Source organism: Hydra viridissima, unplaced genomic scaffold, assembly GCF_058129835.1.
Source record: "Hydra viridissima isolate aposymbiotic clone 2 unplaced genomic scaffold, HvirCarnegie_v1 scaffold_2, whole genome shotgun sequence".
NCBI classification, from domain to species: Eukaryota; Metazoa; Cnidaria; class Hydrozoa; order Anthoathecata; family Hydridae; genus Hydra; species Hydra viridissima.
In genome coordinates, this window is record NW_028324301.1 from 22370976 (window position 1) to 22398080 (window position 27105).

General features: G+C 26.8%; 2 protein-coding genes across 5 annotated transcripts; both read right to left on the reverse strand.

The window, feature by feature from the left end:
* Positions 1–502: 502 nt before the first annotated feature.
* LOC145201377 (phospholipase D1-like) lies at positions 503–18166 on the reverse strand. 3 transcript variants are annotated; one of them, XM_090078566.1, is made up of 24 exons: positions 18024–18166; positions 17737–17905; positions 17153–17297; positions 16687–17019; positions 16521–16610; positions 15586–15624; positions 15265–15378; positions 11947–11985; positions 11624–11818; positions 10969–11161; positions 7581–7683; positions 7416–7504; positions 7033–7329; positions 6671–6889; positions 6506–6594; positions 6341–6396; positions 5486–5584; positions 2709–2776; positions 2536–2605; positions 2351–2424; positions 1755–1898; positions 1417–1464; positions 922–981; positions 503–804 (listed from the first exon to the last, which is right to left on the reverse strand). In XM_090078566.1, exons 1-24 carry the CDS (start codon positions 18039–18041, stop codon positions 643–645), a joined length of 2913 nt encoding a protein of 970 aa, XP_089934692.1. In that variant the 5' UTR covers positions 18042–18166; the 3' UTR covers positions 503–642. The 3 variants fall into 3 exon arrangements, 1 of the variants encoding a protein (XP_089934692.1); XR_016449773.1 differs by lacking the exons at positions 503–804; positions 922–981; positions 1417–1464 and adding an exon at positions 2168–2240 and having other exon boundaries at positions 1872–1898; XR_016449774.1 differs by lacking the exons at positions 503–804; positions 922–981; positions 1417–1464; ... (3 more) ...; positions 2709–2776; positions 5486–5584 and adding an exon at positions 6040–6147 and having other exon boundaries at positions 6245–6396.
* Positions 18167–18621: 455 nt separating this feature from the next.
* Positions 18622–26811, reverse strand: LOC145195052 (uncharacterized). 2 transcript variants are annotated; one of them, XM_080072819.2, is made up of 14 exons: positions 24661–26811; positions 23547–23684; positions 23094–23257; positions 22601–22756; positions 22430–22500; positions 22100–22165; positions 21828–21930; positions 21664–21751; positions 21043–21095; positions 20166–20265; positions 19748–19838; positions 19467–19548; positions 19079–19175; positions 18622–18775 (listed from the first exon to the last, which is right to left on the reverse strand). In XM_080072819.2, exons 1-14 carry the CDS (start codon positions 25235–25237, stop codon positions 18765–18767), a joined length of 1797 nt encoding a protein of 598 aa, XP_079928945.2. In that variant the 5' UTR covers positions 25238–26811; the 3' UTR covers positions 18622–18764. The 2 variants fall into 2 exon arrangements, with proteins under 2 accessions (XP_079928945.2, XP_089934693.1); XM_090078567.1 differs by lacking the exon at positions 18622–18775 and having other exon boundaries at positions 19097–19548.
* Positions 26812–27105: the final 294 nt, after the last annotated feature.

Below are 27105 nucleotides of genomic sequence, written 5' to 3' on the forward strand. Positions count from 1 at the left end.
TTTTTAATCTTACAATTGCTTAAAAAAAAAATAGTTAAAAAAGAAAAAATTCTCAAACCAGCATGTCATTTTTTTATAAAGAACTTAATAAACTTTTCTTATCTTACTAATGCCTTTTTAACTTCTCATTAGCAATGTCATAAAAATCTAACTAAATTTAATGAATACCATAAGAAAATTTTATTAAAATCCAGAAAAAAACCTTTTCAATTAAACTCAAATCTATTTCACTGCTCTTGTAAAATATTAAAACAGAAACACTTAAAATAAAAGATAATCTAAAATACAAAAAACAAATAAATATAATACTATTATTAAAACTTCATCTATAATTTTAAAACTCAATTTAAAAAACAAACTCTTGCTTATTAAAAACCAAAATATACAAATTACACCATTAGATAATTCATATTCTTCATATTTAGTTAACTTAAATTTCCCTAAATACAAAGAAAATCTTTAAAGTACTCAGGGTTTCTGTCAATGTTGTGGTTGTGTTGATGAAACTGACATTAAAAACAATATGAGATAAAAAGAAAAACTTGAGGAAAGTTGCACCCAAAATTTCGGTAAAAAGACATTAAATATTAATAAAAAACTATTTAGAAAATATAAAAAGTTATAAGAGATTCTTAATTTTTATCAAGTGAAAACTTTAATTGGAACTAATGCCTCATTTGTTCCAACTGCAGGTGTTAAGTTTTGATTGCAAAGGAAACTAAGCGGTTTGATTACAAGAAATCCAAGTATATCTTTTAGCAGCATTTCAGCTTGTTTACAGTCTTTTTCATACAAAAAACTTTTCTACAAAAAGAAAAAAAAAACTTTGATTAAATCTAATTTTATTTAGTTCACAATTTAAATATTAGGTTAGCTAGGTAATCTTTTTACTATACATTGCATAACCTAAAAAAAATATACCTTGTATTCATTCAGTTTAGCAAATGATTCAACTTCATTTGATGGAAGGCATCTGAATACCTTAAATAAAATCATTTTTATATATATTTATATATTTTTTTTTTGAACAAAATAAAAACAAAACTTAAGTCATTACTTCCTCCAAACAAAATTGAAGGCTAAACAGGAGAATAATATTTTACCAAAAATAGATATATTTTCTTACAATATTTTTAAAGATTAATTTAAAGCATTATATATTTAACTAAGGGTTAGTATTAACAACAAATTAGCTGAAAATTTCTATATCTTGTAAAGAATTTTCTGAAAATTTAACAAATTTAATTAAACAGGAATTTCGCACTTGAATTTTCTTAAAGGGTCAAAACAAAATAATATTAAATATGGTGCGGCAAACTTTTTTAAATTCAATTCAATTTCAAGTGACTGATGTAAAAGTTTGTTCTTTATTTGTTATTAATGAATAATCAAAAACGGAGATGATTACTAAAATACCTTTTCATAAATTTCACTGTTGTTAGTAGCTCTCTGCTTCCATGCATTCTAAAAGTATTTTTAAAAAGATACTTCTTGCAATTTTAACATAAATTATAAAAAAAAAACTAAACATCATTTCAACAAAAATTCTTTTTACAGACTACACAAAGTTAACAAATTGATTTCTACTAACTGACTATTGCAGCAAATTTATGATTAATAAATTGTGCAGCATGACAACAAATCATTATGCAAAAAATAATTAGATTGTAAACCTATCCGACTACTTTCAAACCTGCAAGAACTATTTGCGATTAATAAAACGTGCAGCATGACAACAAAAACAAAATAATTACATTGTAAAAATGGTCACTTATGGGATCTAAAACATTTCCAACTGGTTGATTAAGTAAACCAAGATGTTCTTGAAACAATTTTTTTCGTAGACTTGAGGCAAATTGACCGACTTTTACTTTTGTACCATTCATCAACCCATCAACCTGATAAATAAATAGTAATACTAAAATATAAATTAATATCAATAACAGGCATATTTTTGCATTTTTAAAAAAGTAAAACCTTTTAAATAAATTTAGACTTTAAAATTTTATATCTTAACCAATTTAAAAGCATTACAATTTAAATATCACAAAATAAAAATTATAATTTAAATGTTTTGTATATAAAAATGTAAAAACATACTTTAATGAATTATTTTAACATTTTAAATGGCTTATTATAAAAAGAATTTAAAATTTAATCTTCATACTCTTTAAGTTATCTTTATCTGAATTTGTTAAATCAACACCATTCTTTGGTTTATTGTGTGATCAGCAAAATGGCTGAATTAAAGCATGAAAATTAAAGCAATTTATCACAATATCATGACCATGTTCAAATTATAGTTTATACTTTTTTTTGAAAAAATGAAAAAATTTCCAGGATGACTTACAATTTTGTAGTCTTGTATACATGTAGCTATTTCTGAATCTCTTAATCCTACCATGCTTCTATCATTGATGTTGGCTAGTGGTATAAAAAAAAAACCTTCAGATAGCAAATGCAGCAAAAAGATGATAGAATAAGTCTATAAACTAAGCATAAGATTTAGGAACATTGCATATTTAGAACTCTAACCTGATCCTATCACAACAACAGAGTCATCTACAATCAAGAGCTTGCTATGAATGTACACTGGCACACTCACCTAATAAAAATTGTCCTTTAAAATTAAAAATTTGTTTAAAAAAACAAAAAATGAAAAGAAGATGAACTGTTAAAAGTTTTTTTTAAAAAAAGTTTCATATTACCAGTTTTCCTGCCATATTGGCATGGCTCCTTAAAGAATAAAAACTTATGAATGGTGACGGATCATGAACTAAAAAATGTAAAAATAATGGAATCAAAAAATCTTGACAGCTAAATATTAAAAGTTAAGTTTTATTTTACGTTTTCTTTTTTTTTTTTGTTTCTTTATTATTTCAAAATAATATATATACACTGGATAATGAGACACTGGATATACACTGGATAATGAAACTTTCACTGCATAGCTAATTCTCCATTTGATTTTTGAAAGTGGTAGCCTTTTCAAGGCTCTAATATGTAATAGGACTACAGTTTTACTGGCAACTTGGGAAGAGCAATTTAAGTAATAAAAAACAGAACTTGAAAGATTATTCAGTAGCAAATTTGTTAATTCCAGATAAATGGGCTTTCGATCAAACATGAAACCAAGTTCATTTACAGAAAAACTTCTTGTGCTGTATTTTTTAAAGAAAAAATTCTATTACGTAAAAGGGGAAATTGTATATAAAAACAAAACTTAACTAAAACAGTTTATAGTTTTTTACATTTATAAGCACCTAAGTTGGAAAAAAGTAGAGCAAATTCTTACTGTTGACCATTTTCCTTTTAATTCAAACAGAATTAGGATAAAACCCATTATAAAACATGTCACTGTTGAAAACATAAAAATTTGATGCATCTAAAAACAAATTTATAACTTATGATATATTATAGAAATTCACTAAAGTTATTCAATTGGATGAAGAAATTGCCTTGCTTATTGAAGATGATGATGAACTACAGCAGGATGCAGAATCATCCACAGCAGGACGCAGAATCATCCACATCCACTCTTATGTAAGAACAAACTTTCAATTATTAACAGGCACATTTTATATATTTTTCACTTGATTATTTAAAAAGTATATAAAATAAAACATGGTTTGTTGGAAAAACGGTAAAAACTCAAAAGTTTTAAAAATGTGACATTGCTGGTATTTCCACTGAGGTCTTCATATATTTTCAGTTTGTATATATGATTAGCTTATATATGAGTCAATAGCATGCGTAATAAGTGTTTTATGAGTCATTTATGTGTGTTACTAAACACTCTTGTGAGTTACTAGTTATAAAACAATGGTGGTGTATAACTTGTGTCATGGAAAAAAATCTATTTAGAAAAGGATTTTCAACAATGCTTATTTTTCTTGCTTTGTTTATTTATGTGATATTATATTTTATGAAAAACCTTTTAAAAAAATCTAAGGAGATTTCCACTTCATCAATCTCTGACATCAACAGTAAATTAAATTCAGATTAAGTATATGTTCAAAAAATCTGTGTAGATATCTAATTCTTGATATTCAATCAGGAATAATTCCAAATGAAGCTTCTCTAAAGTCTCCTGGAAACATGCAGCTCACAAAATCAAACAGAATTTTATAGAAACTCCAACCATGGAACTTAACAATACAATCACAATCATTATGCAATCTCATGTTCTGGGAGGTTCCATATATATTAAAATTTTAAGTTTTCCCCAACTTATTAGAAATACAGTTATTGATGTAAAATGTAAAGGGATCGTAGAACAAGTTTTAAAGCAAACTTTATATTGCCACCCCAAAAAATATTCTATTAGCAATAACAAACAATGAAAAAGCATGTGAACAGTGATTTAAAGGATTGTAGTCAAGAATGTCAGGAAATTTTGACAAAAAAAAAAGCATAAATTTTAAACCTAACAAATTTAAGATGAACTTGTTTGAGTCCAGGAAAAAAAATTCTGATTGGAAATCTCATTGAGATTTAAACATGCACATTTTTTTTAGATTTAGCTAAAAACTTTAATCATCCTTTTCATTTTTCTACGTTAAAATCTTGTATAGATAACTAAGTTTTTTGCTTGCTATTAATATAGAAAATAAACATCTTCATTTTTTGAGGTAATTTTTTTTTTACAATTACATGCAAAGTTATATCAGTTAGCTGCTTACAAAAGAGAAAATTCCTGAAGAAAGCACCTCTTAAGTTATATCTGCAAATGCAGGCAACACATTCTTAATTTAGCAGTACTGGCCAAATTGTGACAGATATAATAACACCAAAGTTATGGCATTTTTCTTTGAGACTCTCAAAAATCAAATAACATGTGCAACCCATACAGATGCCAGCACAGACCTAAAAATTGGTACACAACCTCTTATGGTATATAGAAATCCATTAATTAATTAAATTAAAAACATTAATTTAACTTCTTGATCATGTTCTTAAATCAACGTTGAATTTAACCTGCCCTTGTGTACACCATAGAACTATACTTTTTCAAAAAGGGGTATTATTGTATGGATAGGATGGTTAGACTATCCACACAACACACACAGCAATGGAAACATATAGAAGGTTTCTAGAATTATTGAAATTCAAAAAATGAAGATTTATATTTGCTGGCAAACATTTTTTCAATGGTGTACATCAACCTATCAACCATGCATAACTTAAAGCAAAACAGAAATTGTAGAAGGGGTTCAAAGATTTTTAGCATCTCAACAGTGAGCATTAAAAGTGTGATGCTAATTTTTAAGCTTATCAATGACAAACTTTAAAATTAAATAACTTTTTGTTGTTTACATGTCATTTTTATTGCTATTATATTAAATTTGACAATAAAAAATACGAGGATAATATTTATGCAAGTATAAATAAATTTATCATAGATATAAATTGCAATAATGTTTGATAAGTAAACAAAAACATAGAGCATAAATTGTTATGAAACACAAATATAACAAAGATTTACCTCCTGCTGTCTTTAGTCTATTGATAATACTGTTGCAAGATTTTAAATTCCAAGATTCAACATATAGCATGGAGGTTGCACTAGGGGTGCCTATCTCCCCTTTTTTTTTTTAAAAAAAATAAATAAATAAAGTCGGTTTGAAAAAATATATATATAATGATATAAATACATGCTTTGATATACATACATACATACATACATACATACATACATACATACATACATACATACATACATACTTACATACATACATACATACATACATACATACATACATACATACATACATACATACATACATACATACATACATACATACATACATACATACATACATACATACATACATACATACCTACATACCTACATACCTACATACCTACATACCTACATACATACATACATACATACATACATACATACATACATACATACATACATACATACATACATACATACATACATACATACATACATACATACATACATACACTCATGAAGAGTGTGAAAAACAAAAAAAAAAAAGAGTATTAACCATTTAAGAACTAAATGGAAAATGAACTCAAGATAAGAACTAACTTCAATCTCCTTAACATGTTGTTTTCTGAACCTAAGAGGACCTATCCTAATTGCAGCAGAAAAAAAACTCTAACAAATACAAACTTTTACTTTCACAACTATCTATCTAAAAAAACTCTAACAAATACAAACTTTTACTTTCACAACTATCTATCTAAAAAAACTCTAACAAATACAAACTTTTACTTTCACAACTATCTATCTAAATCATTATATAAAACTACCATTATGTAAAAGAATATCAGTAAAATACTTATATTTTCAAATGTTTATCACCTGGGAAACAGGGTAATAAAGGCATCACAATGTATACACGAAAAACTTCTTTGTTGCTAAAACAATTATGCAAATAAACTTTTAACAGATACATAAAAAAGTGAATGTTAAAATATCAAATTTCACACAAAAATCTTACTAATGTCTTAAAAACTAAAATCTTACTAATAAGCAACAAGGATCCTTTCAACAAGAGCATCTCCAATTTTGTTAATAACATTATCTTTTGGCAAAGATGTGATGAAAAATTGGTTCTAAACAATAATTAACTTATCATAGTTAATATATATTTTTAATAAAACATTTAAATGAGACAAATGGCACCAATACCTCAATGTACACATAGTATTTTGCATTCTTAATATGCTCTATGTATGCTGTATGTATAGAACATTCTTCAGTACGATCGCCAGTTGACCACAAAGAGCAGGATCGAAGAATTTGTACATCACATGGAGTAAGATCAGAAAATCTTTCCATATTTCTATCAGAACTTATAGCTTTTGGTAAAAGGAAAGGAATTGAGTAATCTTCTTTTGCTTTTTCATGCTGAATGAAAAGGGACAGAATACTTTTTGCTGAATCAAAAGGAACAGAATACTTAGTTATCTTTTTATGCAAAAAATTTTTGTAACATTTAATTACACTAAAACAAATGTAATTTTCATAAAAAAGTCATTATACTTAAACACCTTTATTGTATTCCACCGTTGTATAAAATGTCTAGCAACATCTTGAGCAGGGCTACCAACAATGAGAGCAGCTATATCATGCCAAGGCATTCTGGGAACAAAATTTCTATTAATTGAATCAACATATGGTTTATCAACTTCAGCAATATCTTTAACATAAGGATTTGAGTAATCTTTTCCAATAAAAATTTTAGTCCCAGCATTACTAGAGATGGTCATCTGCTGCATCTTAGTGTAAATACTTTGAATGGAATCAGATTTCAAAATCATTTCTGATGACCTTAGAATAACACTATCCTGAGGAGAAATGAAATATTTTCAAAATCATTTTTCACAAGTAAATAAAAAAAATTGTTAATAAAATGAAGATTTTGCTAACATACAGTTTTCCTTGTAAAGCATGGAGTTGCAGATCCAAAGTCAGTCAGCCTATGAGATGTGTCGTCCCATCTACCATAGCATAAATCTAACCCTTAAAGATAATTGAAATGAAATAGAAAGCTTGCTTTCAATCAATCCCCTTTTAAACACTTTTTAGTTAAAACTACCTCCTAAAAAACATATCTTTTGGTCTATGCAAACAATTTTCTCATGATGGGCCCAGAACAAAGTTGCGTTTCCAGCATCCAAATGATCAGGATGCCTTAAAACCTGAAAAAATCTCCATACCTTTAAAATTACATAAAGTTACGTATTATTAAAAAGCAAATGAAATGAGCAAGAATCTTGAAACAATATTCACATATAGCAATACAACAATCTACCTTAAGTGCATTTAAATTCCCACTAGGCCTTTTTTTGTGCTATATGCATACCCTGTAGATGCATATCCTAAATGAGAACAAAGTTATTAATCAACATGCTTATTTTTGTGCTATATGCATACCTAGTAGATGCATATTCTAAATGAGAACAGATTAGATGATCAACATGCTTATGTTTTTATTACAACTTAAACTTTTACATTTTTACTTAAAAAATTTTTATACAAAATCTTCTTTTCCAGAAGAGGAACCAAATTGCAAATAAAAACTACGAATCTTTTCTATCCCCTTTCATTATTATCTCAGCAGTTTCAAACTTTGTCAAACATAAGAAGTAAAGTATTCACCACAAAAGTAAGCCAGAACATAAATTAGTCCATTCCCCTTTTATTTAAAAAAAAAATCTTTAGTGATTGGAAGTAAAGTTAGTAAACGAAAAAAATTTTTCCTTAAATAATTTTGCATTGTAATTGTTTTTATTTGTTTGCAGGCTATTTGTTTGCAGGCTATTTGATTGTAGGCTATTTGTTTGCAGGCTATTAGTTTGCAGGCTATTTGATTGTAGGCTATTTGTTTGCAGGCTATTTGTTAGATTTAAAGGACATTTTGGTAGTTAATTCTTTTGTTAAGCTAATATATCACTTTTGTAGTTTAAAAACATTAAAAAACCACTTTAGGTTCTCAACTCTCTTTCAGTTGAACAATCATATTCTGTGTAAGTCATAGAGGATTTTAGAAAGTTATATCTTAGGTAGTACCAATCACTATTACCTTTATCTCAGTTTTAATTTGAGCTGCATTCTCATAATTTATAAAAAAATATTTTTTTCAACAGTAAAATATTTTTTTTACTCAGGCTCCTTGTGTAGCCAAAATATGTGCAGTACAAATCTGCTTGTGTTCAAATATAGTAATATGAATTTAAATGCACTTAAGAATATCAAATTTGGAAAATTATGTATGTATGTATGTATGTATGTATGTATGTATGTATGTATGTATGTATGTATGTATGTATGTATGTATGTATGTATGTATGTATGTATGTATGTATGTATGTATGTATGTATTTATGTATGTATGTATGTATGTATGTATGTATGTATGTATGTATGTATGTATGTATGTATGTATGTATGTATGTATGTATGTATGTATGTATGTATGTATGTATGTATGTATGTATGTATGTATGTATATACATAGGGTGTTCTGAAAATAACAAAGTTTAAAAATGTCAATCTCCCCGGCTGTTTTCTGGTGATGAGTAGCCTATAAACCCTCAATTTCAAATTTCAGCCCAAAATGTTAACCTCAACTCTTGTCCCAAGTCTCCCCCTCCCCCCCCCCAACAAACAAAAAAAAATTTTTTTTTTTGGTTTTTTCAAAGATTTTTAATTATTTTTAATCAATAACTTTTTATAAGTAAAAAAACAAACTCAGTTTTAACTTTTATTTTACATATATGTTCAGAAAAAAAAATTATAGGCTATGATAACAAGTTTAATATGGGGATTAAAATATCATAAATATTAGTGCAATTTTAATATCAATTTTACATAATATTGTTAGTAACACTATGAGATATTGCAGTGCATTTTTTGAAAGTTTTAAAGTTAGCTTTTGTGAGTCAATCAAGTTTTCATTCAAAATGTCAAATTTGGTGAAACAAGCTGTGTGCTATACAAGCTGTGTGCTATATGGGGGAAAACAGGAATAAAAACACAGAGGAAAGACAAAGTGAAACAGAAACAAATTTGTATGAATCATACAGAACCTTAGCCAAGCATAAAGGTAGAAATGATGAAAAATCACAGCTGTTTTTAAATCAACTAGAAGAGTTTTTTTAATATTGCACATCAAGAAGCAGCTGATAGCTGTTCAGTGTAACAAAACAAAAAGGAGATTTAAAGTTTTTAGATGCTTTAAAGGATGAAAAGAAAAGGCGTTTTAGGCTCGTGTTGACAAAGATTATACAAGAAAATTGCAAAGTTATAAAAAAATGAAAGCAATCAAGTGAAAAGTACGCAAAAAAAAAAAAGTTATAGAGCAATCAACACAAGTGATTTTAGAAGATTCTGGAGAAGATGAAGATTTTCTTCCCCTAAAGCCTAAGAAAGAACTGTTTGCAAAATCACCTACTGATCCTTTAAAAGCTAAAGAGTTTTGTCAAATGGCTGACTGCTTGAATCTATCCCTTAATCAAGCAATAGGGATCATAGCTGTGATAATAAAAAGTACTGGAGTTGATTTAGACTTAGTGGCTATTTCAAAAACTTTGTCACCAATATTGTCAAGAAAATAGGGCCATAATGATGAAATATAATCATCGTTTGTAGCTCCTGAATTTTGTGTTTTGCACTGGGATGGGAAAGTAATGGAGGATCCTCACAAGAAACGGTCAGATAGACTAGCAATACTAGTTTTCAGGAACTCCAGGCTACAAACAAGGTAAATTGTTAGGTGTTCCAGAAATAGTGGATAGCACTGGGTCTATTCAAGCCACAGCTGCATTTTCTCTTGTACACCAATGGGATTTAGTAAATAATATAGTTGGATTGCCTATTGATACAACTGCTTCAAACTCAGGGTGGCAGAATAGTGCATGCGTAAAAATTGATATTCTATTAGAAAAAAGTTATTTTATTTTGCATGCAGACATGACATTGGAAAGACTGCAAAGCGCGGCCTGGCAAGAGCTATTTGGATGTACTCACAGCCCAAACAATGAATAGTTTAAGGAGTTCCAGGAAAAATGGAACTCTATCTTGAACAAGGATGACTTCAATTGTTTAGATGCTAAAGTCAGAAATATAAAGCTACAGCAAGAATCTGCCATTTCTATTTTCAAAGAGCAGCTCAAGGATTTAGGAATAAGCAGAATAAGGAATTCTTACAAAAAGATAATTACAAGGAATACACAGAACTTATTTTAATTTTACTTGTAAGTTGGTACACACCTGGGGCCTTTCATCAAGCAAGATGAATGTTGTCTGTGATATAGCCGGGGAGATCAACATTTCTAAACTTTGGTTTTTTTGGAGCACACTATTATATATATAACTAACTTGCTTTTCTTGTTTTAGGGCATTTCATAAATCTTTATTGGTAGCATAATATAAAAACTTATAAGACTTAAATCAGCTCCCAACATAAAAATATGTAAACTTACCTTAATATTTTCATGTAAAGATACCAGGGTTTTCTTAGTATACAAACTATTAATAGGTAGAGCCCTCTCTACTTCTTTATAAAGTAATATATAGATTTGAACTCCTTTAGATGCTCTTTCTTTCAGCAACATGTCCAGACGCCATTTTTCAGGATGAGTTATGGGCCTTTTTAATATCAGCTCTGGAGATAACCTGAGATTTTACAAAGATATTTTGAATAACTTTAATCAATACCAAATTGAATTACTCAAAAGTACTAAAGTTCATTGAAAACTTAAGAACATTTTTAGCCCAATAAAAGGCTTGGCAAGTTTGAACTGCACTAGTATTAAGGCTAATAATTAATGAAATAATGAAATAATGAAAAAGTTCATTTCACATTTTAATAATAATAATAATTAATAGGTTTTACTTTTTTAGCTATTACATAACTGATACAAATTTAATTGTAACATTTGTTGTACTGTTATTTTGAAAAAAATATTTTTATTTTAAAGATATAAAATCTTTTTACATGATAATTTAAAACTGTTATAATTTTTTCATGATAATTATACAAAAATATTTTTTAAACTAATCATAAAAATGTAGTTAGGAAGTATTTTTGAAAAGAATCATAAAAAAGTAAAAGCAAATTTCTAAAATTATAAATACCACCAATCTGCAATATAAATTTCCTCTTCAGCTTTAGATATAGCATCAGCAACTTCCTTGAAATAATCCGCTCCATCAATAAACCACTTTCCTAAACTGTTCCTTCTTAATGGTGCAAAAGAATCATTATGATGGTTTCTAATCCAGTCAGATCCAGCACCTCCCATTTTTTGTATTATTTCATTCATCCATTCACTGAAAGATGAATTTAAGTGAAACTCTTTTCATATTTTTAACATTTTGATAAAATGAATACTACAGAAAATACAGGTAAAAAAAAGAAAAAAAGAAAAAAAAAAAGATTACTTTAAGAAAAGGCATACTTAGATTGTCTACTAGACCCACATTTTATCAGCAAATTTCTAAAAAGCAAAATTTTATAGATGATGATTATGCTTGCATTGAAGAGGGAAGGGACATAACTTCATTTTTGCCAAAATAGAGTTTTGGTTACTTTTAGATATCATAGAATAAATGCTACAAGTCCAACTAAGTTTACATGCACAGAAAATTTTTTATCTACTTTATTTTCAGTGTTAAAATCATCAAATTTATTCAAAAACGCCCTGCATCAAAGGCCCTGCATCAAAGGCCCTGCATCAAAGGCCCTGAATCAAAAAAAGTAGAACAAAAACACAAGTTAACAGTTGTACAGTGGCTAATTCTGTAACAAGTTGACTCTAAAGATGGCTTATAAAAAAAAAAATTGATTCAGAATTGGAAATATTTTCTTCCACTGCAACCCCTGGACTGAAAAAGAGTTATAAAAAAGTATGAAAAAAGTGAAAATAAGCAAAACAGGAGAGAAAAAGCTCCAGAGATATTCATCTCTTTGAAAAATACCTTTTACATCTTACAGGCACAACTACAAAAAATGTAAAGCAAGTAAACTTGGCAACCTGGATGTTGTAGGTGAGCTCAGCTGGTAGTACACTTGCTACTTTTTGTAGTTTAGGATTAATGTTGTTAATTATGAATATTGAGTTTCAACAAAGCAATTGTAAATTGTTTAATTTATTAATTTATTTTCTTCTTTGAACTTGTTTTAATGATCATTTAATAATTCCAAAAGTAAACTACGAATTAAAGATAAAAATAATTCTTTTTCATAGCAATCTTGACCAAATTTTTCAGGCTTTTTACAATTAATTTTTATATTGTAAAATACTTCTAAAATGGCTGTCTGAGACATGAAAAATATGGCTTCAGAAAAACTGCAGAGAAAAAGAAATTATCAAACCAGAAAATTATAAATATTCTCATGAGAATATTGAAGTGCTCAGTAGAGCTTGTCTTTGATAGTCCTTTATTAAAAAAAGGACAATATCTTTTAAAAATGGCTGAAACAATATAAGACCATTAGCAAACAAACTCAATAAGGAAAAGAAAACAGGTGAGAAATGTTTATGGTTTTCTTTAAGGTACCAGAAGATGTAAAGGATATGGATCAGAAGATGTAAAGGACTTTCATTACTGCATTCTTGACAGTGTTAAGGGAGTAATACAGGATGAAGTTAATGCATCATTTACGAATTACTTACAAATTACTTACAAATATCAATATAACAAATACAAATTACTTACAAATTACTTACAAATATGAAAATGAATCATTTGTTTAGACTTAACAAAAATATTCTACTAAATTTTTTATTTACTTTCTGTATTTCTGTAGAATGTTCTAAGTTTGTCTTAAAATGGATGATTTTCATTTATGTACTAAAAAAACTTTTAATATGAAATCCATTCAAATAAAACTTTCATCCTAAACATTTAAGGAGCATACATTAATGAAATTTCTGCTAAAGGAGGAAGGGGTATCAGTAAAATAATTGGGAGGATGGTCAAATTGTGATTTAAGACAATTTAATGTTTGATTCAATAATTTAACTATATCTTTAGACATCTTTAATTGCTTAAAAAATCTTTAGCTAATACTTCAATCTAGTTAACATAATTGAGCATTTTTGTGAAGCTAAACTATCTTCTTTGTGAGGGCTAAATTAACTTAAAGCAAAACTAGTCCATTGACTTTTAGTTCTAAGCATTTAGACCTTTATTTTTCAAAACCAAAAAAGTTTTAATCTGCAAATCTTTTAATCTGGCTGAAAACATCTCTTGATATAATTGTGTTTTCCCAGCCCATATTTAATGTATTTTTGAAATAAAGCAATATCAATTGTAATTTTTATTTTCTTAAATGGCACACTTGGGAGTTTTACGTTATTACAAAAGATATAAATCCTGGAAGAGGTTTTCACATTTCATGTTCCAATGATGAGGTGGTCAAAACGTTTTGAGTCTTCTAGGAACTTATACTATGTAATTTTTACAGGTCTATCCAAATAAATCTTATTTGCAAACATTAAATCAGTCTAAATATAAATTGTCACAAATAAAAAAAAAACTTCTTTCAAAAAGAGTTGATGACCCCATTTTGAAAAATCTCTCATATTTTAAACCCATAATAAGCATATTAAAAAAAAAAAATTTAATAGTAAAATAAATTTTACTAAAATCACAATAAACTACAAAAACAAAAATTGATCTAAGTTGAAAGTTAATTTTTTAGTTTTTCTCAAAATAAATTTTGAGAAAACTGTCAACTGTTATCACTACAAATATCTTATATATAAAGATTAAATTGTGTGTATGTGTGTATATCGTTATATGAATCCACAATTTTGATCCGATCCTCACCAAATTTTGCACACAGGTCTAATTTCTCCCAGGGAAGGTTTTAGGCCAGGTTTGGACCACCTCAGACTCCATATTCAAGGTGCTTATGGCTGGAACCAAGTTCCAGCCCCCTCAGACCCTCCTTGCCCCCAGCAAGGAGGTGATAACAGAGCTAATGATTTTAATAGTTTTAACCATTGAAAACCAAAAAATTGTAAATATGTGTTAGAGGTTTTTTATGACGATTTTTGAGGGATATTTTTGGAAAAGTATACAGAGAAAATTTGTAAAGCAGGTTTTTGTTTGGAGAGATTATTGTGATTTATTGATGTGTTTGTTGTGAAAAAGCTAGATTACCACAGTGTGGTTTAGTTCCCAAAAACATGACCACATAGCTACAATAGCATTTTTGATTAATATAGTAAAGCTTATATCTAATAGCTGGAAAACCCAGCACATTGCACCAGGAATTCCAGCTAGTAATTTATAAAGTCAGGTTTCATTAGAAATTAGAAAATCTAGATATTCATATATAACAGTATATAATAGTAATAGTAATAATAATAGTAATAATGATAATATGTATAATAATAGCATTATTAGTATCAATAATACTCAGCAGCAAATGATTATAATAATGATAATATTAACAATAATAATAAAAACAAAAATAATAAAGTCATAATTAAATTAATTTTAAAAAATAATAAAATAATAAGATAAATAATTTTAAAAACAACAAAATGACAATAAGAAAAATAATAAGAAAATAGTAATAAAAAATATTTTAAAAAATGATAAAAAACAAAAATTCAATAACTAATTGACAAAAAAAAAAAAAGAAAAAAAAAAGAGATATGAAACTATTACTGGTCATTAAAATAAAAGTGAAATTTTTGATTTTTTCTTATAAGTAAAAATGTAATAATTGCTGCATTTTTACTTATTACTTAAATCCAAACCTAGAATTGTTCGATATTAGGAGACCATGTTGAATTCCAGTCTGTTCTTTCGCACATGTTACTGTAAAACTTTTATCAAACAACATCACATCTCGTATTTTGTGATTTTCTTTGCTATAAAAATTAAGAAAAATCTAGAGCAAATCTAGAAAAATATTTTTAACAAAATATTGCTTTTTAAAAAACTATATTTTTCACTACTTTTTACCAAAAGAGTGCTAGTAATAAACAAAAACCAATAAAATGTGTTAAACTAAAATGGATCTTTTTAGATTTAATAAAATAAATATTAATAAACTAAAGAATTTATTTTTAACTTACTCTATGTAGGTTAAAAAACTGTCTTTTACAACCATCCATCTAAAAAAAAAATAATAAAAGTTGTTGTTTCATTTACATAAATATAACTTTTACACAAAACAAAATATGACATCAACTCAATTGAAAATACTAAAGGTAGCTAATGTTCAGGTAAATTAGTTTCATGGCTTCCCTGCCTTAATTTTAAGCCAAATACTGTAGCAAATATTTTTACACAAGCATAAAATTTGGATTACCTGCTTTAAGACAGAAAATTAGCTTCTAGCTTAGTAAAGCATCAGTTGACAATGATGTCATTATTTTATTAGGGATTAACAACTTCTTCACACCTTTTTTTTTTGGAGCATTATGATTAGAATACAGAAACATGGTGCACCTAGATTATGCTATATCAAACAACTCCTTAGTTTGATTCCTATATTCATTTTAAAGTTAAAGTTTTGTCAGAGTCCTTTAACTGAGAAACTTAACAGTAAAATGGTAGATCCACAGACCATTATTCAAAAGACCATTATTCAAAAAACCATTATTCAAAAACCAAATTTTATCTCTGTAATATATATATTAAAGTTAGATGAAATCCCTTTTAATATCTCTCTCTTTTTTGTTAATTGTTATGAAATATTACAAAACTGTTGCAAATCTAAGATTTTGGATCTATTTGGAGGTTATCAAAAAGAAGCATCTCTTCCAAATATTCTATTCCTTAATAATCCTTTGCCCAATATATCACTTAATGCTTTAATGTAGTAAAGCTTAATATTCAAGATAATGGAAGTGAATAAAATTTATGATGGTCAGGTCATCATGTAACTTGAAATACAAAGGAATAGATGAATCAAAATGCAGTTAAAAAAAAGAAATAGAAAACTAATATTTATCTCAAGAGATGCTTAAAAAAGAAATCTTAATACAATTCAAAAACTATAAATAACCTTTTATGCCAGATAACATTTAACTTCATCCTTCCCAATAACTTTTTTGAGAAGGTGTGACCACCAGCTCTTTTTAAAACTTCTCCTTCCCTAAAAAAATTATGAAATTAAAAAGAGAATATTGTTTTCAAAATTATGCTTATGTTCTTTATCAAAATCTTCCTACTTGCTTTTCATCCCAAAATCTTTAATAAATGACAGATGACAAACTTCTAGAAATTCTAGAGTGTGTTTATTACATCTTAGTTTATCATCATCAACAACTTTCTGTAAAAATCTTTGTAGTTTTTTCATGCGATTCTGTTTCTTGTTCGAAGAGACTAAAATATCAGGACGGTGTGGAAACTTAGGAACTTTTTCTGTACGACTAGCTAAATTTGGATGTTGAACAAGCAAACTGGCGTGGCTTAACTCTAGTTGAGTATGTAATGCTCGAAAGTGATTGAACCTTCTTCTCAATTCCCATTTAAATTCACCATGTTGGACTTTTATTATATATCTAATAGAAAAAAAAACATTTGCAAAACAAGTTAATAACTAAAGATATATTTAAATTTTTGATGCATTAAAAAAAATAAAATTTAGTTAAAAAACAATTTTCTATATTGATTTTGTAGAGAAAGTATACATACAAATTTGGGTTTATTCGGTGAGATAATGGTTGAACTAAGAACTCATTTATAACAATTCTTATAGGTACTCCAGGTAGGAAGTAGTTCCATGACTGTACAGGTTGTGTGTATAAAGTAAGTATACTTTTATGAACATCATTATAATCTAAACCAATCAAACTATAATCTAAACCAATCAATAAAATGACCAATTTTTACACATAACTAAAAGAATCAAACTTCCACAAGGAAGTATGAAATTTTTTTATAAACTTCTTAAGTAAAAAAAAAACACAATCTAAAGCATAATAGGAGTTATAAATACAGAACACTTTTTAGGAGAACAAAAAATTTTCCATGTAAAACAAAAGCATTTAAAATTATTTTATATTTTCGGAGAACCATATATGACTTAGATACAAAAAATAAAATATTCCTTAATGCTTACTTAAAAAAAAAAAAAAAACAAGAAAAGAGTGTAAAATTTTTTTATTTTTTACAAAAAGTTTATGAAAAAAACAATTTTGAAAGCTAAATTGTTTGTCACTATAAAACTACACTACAAAGACTTCATAAAAAATTGGAGGTTGGTTAAAATCAAATACCTATGTCATCTTGATTACTTTGGTCCAAAGTGTTAACTGAATCAGATGACCCTGATGATGATGACAAGGATAAAGTAGACATAGAACTCTTGGTACAAACTGCAGGCTTTTCATCATAATAATCTACTTTGATTTTGATATTTTTTTCATCAACTTGTTTACCAGCCTCCTTAGAAGAACAAATTTGATTTTAACTAAATGTGTTTAAAGTTTGTTCTCATTAAAAATTTAAAATTTTCTCTAATTGAAAAAAAATAAATAATAAAAATTTAAAAAAACAAACTTACTTTTAACTCTAGATCCATCCTATCATTCCTTTAATGCTACCTTAACTTGATCTCTATTATTTGCCAATGCTATGTTTATAAACTTATTTCAATGATTTGATTTATGCAACGCTAAAAACTTTAATTTACATCTAAGGTTTTTTAAATTTTTATTTTAACATAAAGATTTGTCATGACAGCAGCATTAATGAGTGATTAATAATAATTCAAAAAAAATAAACTGTTTCTCTTAAACCTTAAACTTCCTTTACTACTTTATTTATGTCATTTGTAAATAGATTAATATCTTTTGGAAATAAGATTCAGGATACATAATATTATTCAAGAGGAAAAAAAGAAAACTATGTGAACTATAAAATAAAGTTTTTTAATCATCTAAAAGGGGAATGCAGTTTACTTGGAAATATATTTCCAATAGCAACTAAAAGAAATAATAAAACAAAAAATTCCAAGATTTTCATAGGATTTTGAGAATCTCGAGAAAAGCCTAAAATAACCAGACATGCATAAAAATTTATTTTTAGTCATTTTTGACTGAAACAAAAGTTTGATAAAATTTTTTTAGTATCCACCAGACACAAATTGTAAAAGAAATTCATGCTTACATTAAAATATATTTATATATAAAAACATGTAGGTGATTTTGATGTACAAATTTACAAGTTTATAAAATAAATAAGATTCCATTAATTTTTTTAAAATTCAGAACATGATCTTCCATGTCATTCATTTTCTTTCATGTCACCTTTTCCCTATACATATAAAAAAAGTATTTTTAGATCATATATATATGTGTATATATATATATATATATGTATATATATATATATGTATGTGTATATATATATATATATATATATATATATATATATATATATATATATATATATATATATATATATATAAACACACACACACACACACACACACACATACATACACACATATATAGATAGATATACATAGAGAGAGAGTAATTGTTAAGTAATAAGGAAGGTATTTCCTTTAAAAGATTATCTTGAGAAATAAATATTATGTAATAGTGAACTTTTTACTTTTTTTAATTCCATGAGTTTTATCTATAATTTGGTTAAGACATCGACTGAACTCTTCTAGAACTGAATGCTCTATCTGTGCTTCGCTTAGCTCCAACTAAAAAAAAATTTTTTTTTTTTTTTTTTTTTTTTAAAAGCACATTTTAGTTTAAGTCTTACTAAGTTGCTACAACAGTGATAAAAAAGGCAAGAGTATAATCTTAGTTAAAGTTTAAAGGAGAACTTTCCATAGAACTATTTTCCATAAAATTATTTCCCCAAAACAAATTCCTGAAGAATGAGTTATTTGGTAGCAAGAAAAATAACTGACCATAGCTTTTTTTATTTGCAATACATGGAGAAAACTTTTATTAATATTAAAAGTATAATTGAGAATTAAAGAACCTACTTGTTCAGCTTCCTGAGCGCGTGCAAGTAAAATATCACATGTTAATTTGGAAACATCTTCAGTTATAAATGAAATGCTTGATCTAAATAAATGAAAAATATATTTTTTTTTGTTATGCAAAGATCATATTAGAAAATAACATGATCTTTACAGAGTAAAAAAAAAAGATATATTATTAAAAAAAATCAAAAAATACTTTAAAAAAACTAAAACAAAAAAAATCCACAACATTAAAAGAATGAAAAATTGCAAACTCATAACAGCAACAACAGAAAAATTACTTGTCTTTGATGCAATGGCTATCTCCATTCAAAACTTTCATCTCAGTATCTAATTTGATGATCGCTGCATTTTGTTGTAGTACTCTCGCTTCTGAATTTTTTTTAAAAAATGAGTAGAAACATTAAACATAGAGACCTTTAATATTTAAAAAAAATTAAAAATCAAAATGTTTTCAGTTTATATTAACTTAGAAAGTAAAAATATTTTTTTAATAGATTTTAATAATTTCATAAGTTTGAGAATAAACAACATTTTCTTGAAAATCCAAGTATGATATATTTTTAAAACAATTGTTGTATTTTTGGCTTGCATTAACAAATTGATAGCATATTTTTACTTATTATAATATCTTTAAAAATATTTGCTGTAAATTTTTACAAAATGAACTAAAAAGAAAAAGAAAAGAGATAAACAAACCAGCTGCATCAGCTAACTGCATTAACGTTTTACGATCTGCTGATTCCTCAAAGTTTTTACATCCTGAACATTTGCAAAGTGATGAGCACAGTATCTTTGCCTGTTAAAAAATGAAAAAAACATTTTATACTCTTCCTAAAAATATATTTATTTACCTGAAAAAGATTTTTATGCTATCTGAGAAATGACCTAAAATGTTCAATAAAAAATAAAGTTGACTTCCATTAACTAATTGGGTAATTAGATCATTAAATAACAAGTAATTGCATTAATTATATATTATATTATTTATATCTAAATAAAAATTACAGTTTCTTTTAAAGCAACCACAATTAACAGAATCTCAATGATATATCAGTGCAACAAAAAAACAAACTAAGAAACCAGCTAACTAAAAACTGTACTTTGTTATATATTTTATTAACACCTAAACTACATTTTTATTTCATGCAACAGCATGAAAGGAAAAATTAATTATCAAATGTATTAAAAGTGTTTGTAAAACATATGGTGTTTTTCAGGGTTTTTTAATTTTGAAAAAATTATGTAATTATTTATATTTACTTCTGTAAGATTTTAATGATCAATTATTTTATTGTTAAATTGATTAATTAAATTTCAAAAGTTTCCCAAAAAAAATTCCTCTTGGTCTTTTATCTTGGAAATAAAAACTTTTATTATAAAACAATATACAAACTAATATGGACATATGTAAAAGTTATATGTGAAACCCCTATAAAACAAACTTATTAATGAAATAAATGATTTCCAATCAATTAAATAAAAAAAAGTTAACATGTAAGCAAAGCAAAAGATATACCAAAACATCAGATTATTATAACTGTTGATAATTAAAAGAACATTAAAAAAAAAATACCTCATAACATTCACAGTAATTTTTCAAACAGCCTGATCGTCTACAGTTACAACCTGATTTTATAAAAAAATTATCATAAATTAATAAAACAACTTTCAATAAAATGTTTAGAAACACACCCGTTCATTTTAGAAACACACCCGTTCAAAACCAGGCATTTCTTTGACCTTTTTGCATAAAATGCATAGCTGAAACAATCAAACCATAATGTTAATTTAGAAGGGTTATTAAGCAAAAGAACAATTTTGAACATCTAAATTGAAAACCTAGTTACTGTTGCTTATTTTTAGCATAAACACAATGGTTTAACAGTTAAACCTAAATGGTGCAACCATTAAATATAATCTAACCATTCAGTTTTTTTCTTGATGAAAAAATCCATTAAAAAAATAAATTAAAAAAAAAAATTAAGCTATTCTAAAAACTATTCTATAAATTAGATGAGAAAATCCATAATAGTTTTTGGATTTAACAAAAATGAATTATGAAGTCTAGCAATCCTACAATATGTTCTACAACATTTTCTGAAAATATGCAGACAAAAATATTCTGGATGCACTTTCATTTGGTTACAACAAGCGTTATGAAAATTATGTAATTCATAAATTTCATAAAATTTACCTTTAGTATGTCTTCTTTCTGTGTCCCCTTTAATTTTCCCTTTTCCAATTTTAGGATGAAAAGCATATGGATTTCGATCTAAACATGACTAAAAAAAACAATGAACATCAGAGGAACATTTCAAACCATTTGAATTCAAAAAGACATTAAAAGTTTTCAATTACTTTAATTGCTTTACTGCGTTCAACATCATGAGCAACGTTATTGAAGCATGTACGACAGTTGCAATTGTTACAAAACTCGCCATTAGCAAAACATTCACAGTATCTAAAACAATTGTCAACTGTTTAATGCTAAAACAATATAGAATGACAATAAACAATAAGCAAAGATGGAAAAATAATTTACTGAATTATAATATGAGAATTTAAATTGCAAATAAGCTTCATTTACTAAAACAAAACAAAATATACTATTTTCATAAGCCATAACTTACAATTTTAAACATTGTGACTTAGTGCAATTGCATGGCTTCTTTAACAGTCTTGAATCTGTTATTGGTCTAAATGAAATAAAGTATTATGATCTTCAATTAAACTCTCAATGCTCAGAAGGAAGCAGATATTTAACAGACTCCACCATTATCATTCCATCATTAAAGAACCTTTTTATGTTTAATTTGTTTAGATGTATAAGAATGACCAATTAAAATGACTAAATAAAAATAGAAAATTAAAATTGAAAACTAAAAAAAAACAAACAAGTCAATAAGCTTTAAAAAAAGTCTTTAATGAGAGTAAAAAACATGTTCAAAAACCAAACATACATGGTGTTATTAGTTGAAGGTTTGATTGAATCTATTCTTAGTAGGGTATCTGCAGTTGAACCATCTTTTGTCTAATTTAAGATAAGAAAACAGAAAATGCATTGAAAGGACACAAAAAAAAACTTAAAACCAACAAGAAAGTTTAAAACGGTTATATAATATGAATTATACCTCAGTTACATTGGATTGGTATTGTGCCAAATTCTGTGTAAAAAATTGAGACTGTCTGTTTTTTTCAGATTGAGGTTGAACTGGGATCAAAAAACTATGATTACTTGGATTGATTGTTACAACATTTGATTGTGAAGTAGGTAACCTGGGAACTATCTGACAAAAACATAAAATAAAGAAATGGTATTAAAACTTTTGCTAATCTCAGCAAACACAAATGAAACTTGCTTACAGTTTTTATTTAAAATAAAATATAAACTTGCTTACAGTTTATATTTCATTTTAAAAAGTAAATTTATACAATTTTATATTTTTTAAACTTTTTAACAATTAAAAAATATGATTTTTGTTGAAAACAATATAATTATTTTAAGTCTTTAAAACTAAAATATGAAGATGAAACATAAAAAAAAAACAATATAATTATTTTAAGTCTTTAAAACTAAAATATGAAGATGAAACATAAAAAATGAACAAGAACATTGCTACATACTTGATGATGTATTCTAAGAGTACCTCCATTCTGTTGAGAAGCCTGATTTGTATACATTGAAATGGTGCCTGCCATTGTGATTGGTACAAACACAGGTTGATGCTGAAAAGCAACTTTACTGGATTTGATGGAAACTGGAGGACAATTACTGATATGATTAACAGCTATTAAAAAATTATTATGAATAAATTAGTGAAAGGATATTTGCTTAACATATACATAATCACTTTTAAAAAAAAGATTATAAACCTATGAACAGATTGCTTAGGCAATGTCAAGCAAGAATAATATAAGTATATAAAAATGATTGGCTTTGAGAGCTAAAGTAAAATAAAAAAAAAATTAAAAATTGGTTGATAAGATTTAATAAGATTCCAGAAGATTTAACAAGACTTAATAAGATTTAAAAGCAAAACCCTTTAAGGAAGCAACAAATTATTTTCAAATTCTTACCTTGATTTTTTACTTTTATTTTATTTTGAGGTAACACCATCTGCTCCTTCTGATACTGGAAATTTGAAGTAGATTGGATAAAGTTGGGATTAGCAAAAGTTGATAATGTTTGATTAGCATTTGAAAATAAAGCAGGAGCTAGAAGATGAAGATAGATGCTTGTTTAACATTCACAATTGTAAACACCAAAAAAAGTTTATATGAAATATTTAATTTTAGATTAGCTTAATGCTTGAATTTTGATTGGGGAAGGAATATATATCAAATTTGATTGTAACATATCAAATCAAAAAAACTCAGTTTAAGAAAGTTGAGAAAGAATTATTAACTAGACTACCAATAAAAAATGAACTATGGTCATTTGCACATACCTTTGTTTGTGTGTTATTATACACACACACAGACACACACAAAGACACACAGACACAGACACACACACAGACACACACAGAATATAAGCTGAATACTGCATTTAATGTCCTCCTCTTGCTTTGTGATGTGTGCTTAACAAGCAGTTAAACTGCTTTGTCTGATTTTAAGCCAAAATTTCAGTAATTTCATCAATAGTCATGTAAACTATTTATCATAAACAAATTATAGATATATCATTGATAATATGATGGATCATAGTTTACAGATAGTTGCAGTAAAAGTTGATTACTTCAAAATAATAATCAAACTCTAAAAAGAAAATGATTTTGGATTGATTAATTGATTTCATATCTTAATGGCCAACCCATAAGATAATCATATCATTCCATAATCATATCATTCCATTAACAAATTGATTTATTTCACTTGTTATGCAACAAAAATTATTTCAAAGCTTAAGGTTTGAAATACTGATTAAAACTTTTCACTCTTAAATATTAATCTATTTAAAACTTCTTTATTTCAAACAAATAAATAAAAAAAAGACTATTGAGGAAGAACTAACTGATCTTTTATTAGTTGATGATAATCATTTCTGATTAACTAATTTGTAGCTGAATTATTGAAGAATAATATATAGATCAATTAACTGGTGCAGGTCTAGCCACACTTCTTACTGCAGTGGAATTACAAATGCTCTTTTTTGATATTTTACTTCAAACAAAACATAAACAATAAATACCTATATTCTGTTCTTTTGTCAATCTAGAAATTTGAACAGGTGAATTTAAAACATCGTTTGGCATCCCATTTGAAATAGATTGAAGAGGTGTTGATTGTAAGGATGTAGAATTGTGTATGGGTGATAAAAAAATATCTTTACTTCTAGAGTTGATAACTTTTACAGGTGAGCTGATTGTAAGAGGGTGCATTACTTGGTTATTTAGAGTTTTGTTTGTTGCTTGTGAAACATTAGACTGCTCTTTTACTAACATCATTGAACCAAGTTTAGACTTTAAATAATTGGTATTACAGTTAGATTGAAGTTGTTGGACTGTACGCAACTGGATAACAGGAGATTGTTGATCTGAAGATAGCTGTAACTGAACATATTGATTACAATTTTGAGCATTGTGCACTGGGATAAATTGATTTGAAGATCCAACAAGAAGAGGTTCAAAAATGGAAGGTGAACTACAAGTTGATACTTTTTTGTTCTCTGATTTTAAATCGTTGTCTTTTAATGGAGGCTGTATTTTAACATATGTATTTGCTCCTGAAACATTATTTCCAGGACTTTTTGAAGAAGGCTTCTGCATGAAAGCATAAATATTTTATGCATAAGTACTGTTTTTTAAACGTTTGAATTGCATAAAGCCTATATAAAAAAAAGTGTATTTTATTGCTATTATGAATTGAGAGTATGCCACTACTAAATGATCAATGGAATACAACATAGATACATTTTGTAATCAAACTAAAATACCTTAAGCTACATATATAAGATATACAATTTTAGAAAATCATTTGAGACTCTTGTCTCTTATCAAGTAAGATGCATAACTCAAACTTCAATATATGAAATATAAAGATTTTGTCTAATATTGAAGAGCTACGTACATATATCCGGCTATTAACTCTATAGCTAGAACTATTTACTTTATCGATGGTATAATTTGTTGCCTAACAAACCTTAAGGCAACTCTAATTAAAGACGTGTTTTTCCATAAAAAATATGCATAATTATATGCCACTGTAGGAGAAAAATCGACGATTTAAAATGTATATGGCTGGTTATGCATATACACTAAAAAAATTCCATTGTAAATTTGAAATTTATCGTGTAATTTTTTTACGTAAAAATAAAGCATATACTGTGTATTTTTGAAATTCAAATGGTGGAAAAATCTCCGGGCGAATAAGCAGCCTCGTTTAAAAACACGCGCTGGAAAAATGATTGGAAAAGATGGGGGTCAAAAACAATTTTTACTAAACTTCTTTAAAATAAAAAGCAATCGTCTTTCCATGAATATGTGTTAAAATATACTTTAAGTATACAAGTTACAACTCATTATTAGTTTTAAAAACTAAAAAAAAATAGAAAATAAAAAAAAGTAAAAACAGTAACATAATAACCCGATTTCAAAAGCATAAATTTCACTGAACATTCATCGTGTTCTAAAACTCTTGTTTTTTACTTTCATTTAATTGGTGTGGCAGAATTAGTTCACGATTAAATACACAAGAATTAAGGACTTAAACTCAGGAAAACCGGAACAAAGACGTTAAAAACTTCGAGGGTTTTTTACAAGGGCCCTTTCCCGTAAACGTAACGAATGAAGAAAGCTTCATTCATCTTCGATGCAACCTTTTTTTTAGCTTATTTTACTCCTATGTAAGCTTCCGTGAAAGAAGTTCGGACTCAACGCTTTTTTAACGGGTAAAAATAGAATTGTAAAGTTTGTGTTCCTTATTCAAAAGAAATCTACTATCTAGGCAATTTTTTGTTACTGTTGGCAACACGCTTCCACATCCTTGGTACCATAATGGGTTAGAGTGTTACAGACTATTTCTATCTGTAAAAAGCGCTATAAAATCACTCAAAATGATATTTAGACTCAATAATACTCATTACCACATTAAATTAGGGTAAAGCGGGATGTTGCCATCTACAGATAAAAAATCCTTTAAAAATTAACTACTAATGCTGTCAAGAACATTGCATAAAAATTTAATGCAGAAAGTTTTAAAAATATAGAAGCTACATTTTCTTTTCCAAACTCTACCAAAATCGATCCACTGCGTACTGGAATTTCGAAAACGTATTCCATCAGTTTTCGAAATTATTCCACAAGTTGATTTTCAAACCCATTTAAAAAAAAAAAAAAAAAAAAAAAGACAAAAAAAAAAGTTCAATAACTCACAGCTAAAAAAATTAGAATGCATTCATCCATTCATAAAATTTAAAACCAAGAAAATCTTTTTAATGGAAACTAAAATCGCTTTTAAAAGAGATATTTACTTTCTTATCAGTTTTTCTTTATTATCTTATTATTATTACTATTAACTTTATTTATTCAATGTTCTCAAAATTTGTTCTCATAAACAAAATAATTATAGGAGAGAACATTTTGTTCGATAAAAGCAAAAGTTTGTTCTAAAAATGGAGTGTAATTATAATTTTCAA